This window comes from Bison bison, unplaced genomic scaffold, assembly GCF_000754665.1.
Source record: "Bison bison bison isolate TAMUID 2011002044 unplaced genomic scaffold, Bison_UMD1.0 scf7180017850688, whole genome shotgun sequence".
In the NCBI taxonomy this organism is placed as follows: Eukaryota; Metazoa; Chordata; class Mammalia; order Artiodactyla; family Bovidae; genus Bison; species Bison bison.
The window spans coordinates 4,187-9,199 of record NW_011481261.1 but is presented as its reverse complement, the minus strand read 5'-3'; the positions used below and the strand labels follow the sequence as shown (position 1 = coordinate 9,199).

The 5,013-nt window shown below is 58.1% G+C and overlaps 1 protein-coding gene across 1 annotated transcript in view; it reads left to right on the top strand.

Moving 5' to 3' along the window:
• LOC104995220 (urocanate hydratase-like) overlaps positions 1-4,711 on the top strand; it is a gene marked incomplete at its 5' end in the record, with an annotated part of 11,717 nt that extends 7,006 nt beyond the window's left edge. Inside the window, 3 exons of the mRNA XM_010848971.1 lie at positions 566-664; positions 1,880-1,979; positions 4,620-4,711. Of these exons, the coding sequence (XP_010847273.1) occupies positions 566-664; positions 1,880-1,979; positions 4,620-4,705 (285 nt within the window). The remainder of the gene's footprint in view (positions 1-565; positions 665-1,879; positions 1,980-4,619) is intronic.
• Positions 4,712-5,013: the final 302 nt, after the last annotated feature.

Here is a 5,013-nt window from a genome sequence, read left to right as displayed (position 1 = left end):
AGCAAAGGGACCAGCCAGTGCACAGGCCTAGGGAGGCAGCCGGCCGGATGCGCCCAGACCAAACAAGGGACGGGCATTTGGTTCTGATGGCTGGACGCTGCCACGTCTGCACCAGTGGGCCCTTGGCCTGCGGTTCAGCCGCGCCTGCCCCAAGTGGTGGCCCCCGCCCTGGGCTTCCCAGTCCAACCCCGTCCACCCAGACTGCCGCCGCCGCCTGTACCAGTGGTTGCACGTGTGTTTCTCCACAGAACCCCTCATGCCAACCACCCAGTGCCTGAGATGTCCACGGCGATCGCCGCTGGACTTGAAGACCTGGGCCTGGGGAGGGTGGGGCAGGAGGTGCAGATGGGGGCGGGGCCTGACGGAGACAGCAAGTCACCTCCCAGGAGACGCCGGTCAGCCTGGGGCCCCTGGGCTAGCCCTGCGGTGACCGGTCAGGAGGGACATCCGCACTAGACACCCCCAGACTGCACTAGGCACAGGGCCGGGCGTGGGGGCTGGACTCAGCGACTGCCGGCCAGCGTCTGGGGGGCGTGTCTCCTGAGCACCACCCTTCTCACCACAGGTGGTGGGCTCCCAGGCCAGGATCCTGTACTCGGACCAGAAAGGCCGTGTGGCCATCGCCGTGGCCTTCAACCAAGCCATCGCCCGTGGGGAGCTCAAGGTGGGCGCCCCGCCAGGCCAGCCCTCAGGCCCGGGCTCTGCTGTGGGCCCTGCCGTGAGACTGGGCAGTCAGGGGCCATCTCTGAGCCTTGTAACCTCAAAGCGTGGCTTCCCCTCCTGTGTTTCTGGCTGTCTTTGTTGAACTGTCCCTTTCGCATCACTGCAACCCCAACCGCGTCTCCGTCTCCCTAGCGGTCAGTCCCGCCTACCTCGCTCAGCGCATGCGCACATGGCGCTACAGCTGTGGGCTGTATAGCTGTGTGGCGCTACAGCTACAGCGCTTCATCCCCCCTCCCTCTCCGCCTCCTCCTTCCTCGCCCCTCCTTCCGGCCAGCCCCGCCCACCTCGCTCGGGCACATGCGCACATGCCGCCTCTTCGCCCCCTCCCATCCTCCGCCACCCCCTTCCTCCCGCCTCCTTCCAGTCAGCTCCGCCCACCTCGCTCGGCGCATGCGCGCAGAGCGGCTCTTCATCCCACCTCGCTCTCCGCCCCTCCTTCCTCCCGCCTCCTTCCAGTCAGCCCTGGGCACCTCGCTCAGCGCATGCGCACACGGCGCCTCTTCATCCCCACCCCTCCCTCTACGCCCCTCCTTCCTGAGAGCCGCCCCCCACCCACCCAGGTGCAAGCCTTGCTGCAACGCGGGGCTCTGGGGGGAGCACAGGGCAGACAGGGTCCCGCCCGGTGCAGGTGGAGGACACTGGATGCGCGGGCAAGGCCATCAGTCCACGGTCTCTGAGCGCGCGGCGCTCCGCGGATAAAGTGAGCGAGGAGCGCGCGTAGGGTCAGAACTGGGCTCCGTGCTGCAGGCGGAGCCGTGAGTGTCCCCCGTGCCAGCGCACTGGGCTGGGGATCCCGTGCAGAGCGGGGTCAGGCCCGGCTTGTTGAAGCGCAGGGAAGCTCCTGCGACCTCCGGTGAGAGCCGAAACCCCTGCCTGTTCTGCAGCCCTGAGATGGGGGCTCCGTAAAGTGGGCGTGGTGAATGGACACGGTAGCGGCGACTCAGAGCCAGCACCTGGGGGCGTACGGGCTCCGGGTGGACAGAAGGGGCATCTCTGGGCGGTCGTGGGGGGCGTTGGAAACCCCCTGCGCCCTCCTGCAGAGGGTCTGCTTCCCAGGGAAGTCCAAAGGGCGTCCGGCGTGGCCTGACCCTTGAACTCTGCCCCGGGCCAGGCAGTGGACACCGCCTCTGACCTTTCATGCCCTTCCACACCGCAGGCGCCGGTGGTCCTGAGCCGAGACCACCATGACGTAAGTGGCACCGACAGCCCCTTTCGGGAGACCTCCAACATTTACGACGGCTCTGCCTTCTGTGCAGGTGAGGAGGACAGGGCGTCTAAGCAGTGTTTCTTTCTGTTGGATTTGAGTTTTATGTAAAAATCAAGTGGTTCATTCAGTCTGTCACGGTGCTGTGGAAAAGGTTGCTGGCTTCTGAGGGGGCAAGGCCCAGGGTGACCAGCCCATGATGGAGGTGGCTCTGGGACACGGGACACAGTTGTAAATGTGAGCAGGAGCCGGTGGACCGGGCCAGTGCATGCCCGAGACCTGGGCGCACCCCATCACGTGCCAGGTGGTCTTCAGAAGGTCCTCAGGGTCCTCCTCTGTGACGAGGAGCCAAGAGCAGGTCCTTCTTTGTTGTGAAGGATGCACTGAGTTTGTGTGTGGGAGTCACGTTGGCTCCCCCAGGCGGGGTTCTGTGAGGGGCTGTTAACCACCACACAGAGCTTCTGCCTTCTGCTCCTGGGGGCTTTCTTGTCCCCAGCAACCAAGGCTCCTTCCGTCATGGATGGGATCCCCAGGGAAGGAGTGGACACCCAGGAACACCAATCCACATCACTTTGAGAAATAGGTCCATTTCATGAAAGTTGTGAAATTGATGGGTATAGAATCATAATCCTTTATTATCTTTCTAATATCTGTGGGGTTCACACTGTCTTTCCTGATGTTAGTCTTTTCTGTCTTTCTCTTTCCTTGATCAGCCTGGCTAGGCATTTTTTAATTTTATTGATCTTCTCAAAGAAGTTTTTAGTTAGATTTTATTCTATTACTTTTTTGCTTTCAAATGGACTGATGTCTACTCTTATTTTTACTATGATCTTTTTCCTATTTACTATTTGGGTTTAATTTGCTCTTCTTTCTCCAGTTTCATGAGGTTTTCTTTTCTAATAGAAATGTTTTAATGTTATGAATTTCCCTCTAAACGCTGCCTTAGCTGCATCTCACCGATTTTTTGAAAAATATATTTTTGTTTTCATTCAGTTCAGAACACTTTTAAATTTCCTTTGATACATCCTCTTGGAACAATGGATTATTGTGAAGTATCTTTTTAAATTTTCAAGTTTGGGGAGATTTTCCAATTATCTTTCTGTTACTGATTTATGAGTTAATTCCATTATAGTCTGAGAGCTTTGTATTCATCCTGTTATTTTAAACTTGTGTTAAGGGTTGTGTTGTGGCCTCGAAGGTGATCCCTCTTGATGCCCCTGGGAAGAACGTGTATTCTGCTGTTACTCAGGGGCTTGTTTTTTTTTTTTTCTTTTTAAAAATTTTCAGAGGTTTTTTTGATGTGGACCGTCTTTATTGAATGGGTTACAGCACTGCTTCTGTTTTATGTTCTGGTTTTTTGGCCGTGAGGCACGTGGGGTCTTAGCATCTCACCAGGAAGATGATGTTTTAGCCACTCGACCACCAGAGAAGTCCTGGGGGCTTGTTCTCTACATCTCACCTGGGTGAAGTCGGTTAGTAATGCTCTTCCTGTGGTCAGGATCCTTGCTGACCTTCTGCTGCCCTGTCCCCTAGATGAGCGAGAGCGAGAGGACGCAGTGCCCGACTGCGCTTGTCTGCTCCCTCTGCAGCCCTCGAGCACTGTGCTGCTGGCGCTTTAAAGCCGTGCTGTCAGCTGTGCCCTTGTTTATGTGTATTGTCTCTTCTTGGAAAATTGACCTCTTTATCATCATGTGCCAGCTCTCTTTATTTTATTTTTTTTATTTTAAAACATTTTTTGGCCGCATCATGCGACACATGGGATCCTAGTCCCCCGACCAGGGATCAAACCCTGGGCCCTCTGCGTTGGGAGCGCAGAGTCTTAACTGCAGGACCACCAGAGATGTCCCTCTTTACCCTTGATGATACTGCCGGCTCTCACGTTCTCTGACGTTAATGTAGTTTGCATTGGTATTCTTCTGCCAGTGTAACAGCTGACCACAAACCTTAGAGGCTGGAAGCAGCAGGAGCGTGTTCCCTGAAGTTCTGAAGGCCCAACGTCTGAAATCAGTTTCTTGAGGCCTGGGTAGAAGTGTGGGCAGGGCCCTGATATCTCAGGAGGGAGCCAGGGGCGGGTGGGTCGCTCCTTCGCCTTTGCCAGGTTCTGGAGCTGTTCTGGTGCGTCTCACAGTCCCACGCTAGATGTAAGTCATTCCCAGGACCCCCGCCTCTTCTCTGTGGGGGCTTTGGGGAAGAGCCCACCAGGGGCCAAGGCCTTTGTCCCTGGCCCAGGGGCCTGGGTCTCAGGGCAGCTGCAGCTCTCTCAGCAGGCCCTTGGACTGGAGTGAGGCTTGGTTCCCTCCTCTCTGTGGGTGCCTGTCTCCCTGCAGAGTCCTGTCTGGTTACCTGCCCCGGGGCCTCACCCAGTGATGCCCAGGAGCAGTCTGCGGTGTGCAGCTTGTCCCGCACCGTTGGCGTGCTTCTCTGAAGGGTGGGACTGATGCTGTTTGTCACCTGAGCGACAGTTCCTCCACCCTCAGTGCCTCTGGGGTGCTGCACCTGTGCCTGTGCCGGGCAGGTGGCAGTGGGAATCGGGCACTCATTCGGTGCTCCCGCTTCACTGGGCTCTGAGAACGCAGTGTCTGCGGTTCCTACAGGCGCCCTCCAAGGTTCCTGTCTGACCACCCCCCCACCCCCCGGACCCTGGCCCAGGCTGGCCCCCTTGCCCGGGGCTGACCTCGCTGTCTTTCTGCAGACATGGCTGTGCAGAACTTTGTGGGTGACGCGTTCCGTGGAGCCACCTGGATCGCTCTGCACAACGGCGGGGGTGTTGGCTGGTAAGAAGGTTCCCGAGGGCCAGTGGCGCAGGTGGGGGCTCCCTGGAAGTCTCGGGGGGCCCTCCAAGGTCCTGCGCCTGTCTCTCTGAGCTCTCTCTGCTGAGGGCTCCTTGTGTGAACTGGACGTGGGGGCCTTGGCCAGCCTGTACCCGTGCAGTCTCCTGCCTCTTGCAGGACGCCGTGAGTCATCTTGTCCTGTGTGGTTCTCTTGCTGCTGTGACAGATGTTGTCCAGGGAACCCTCAGAGTCATCCTGGCCCCATCCTTTCACTTTGCCGGGGCGGCTGGGCTGGGCGGTGGGAACCTAGATCTG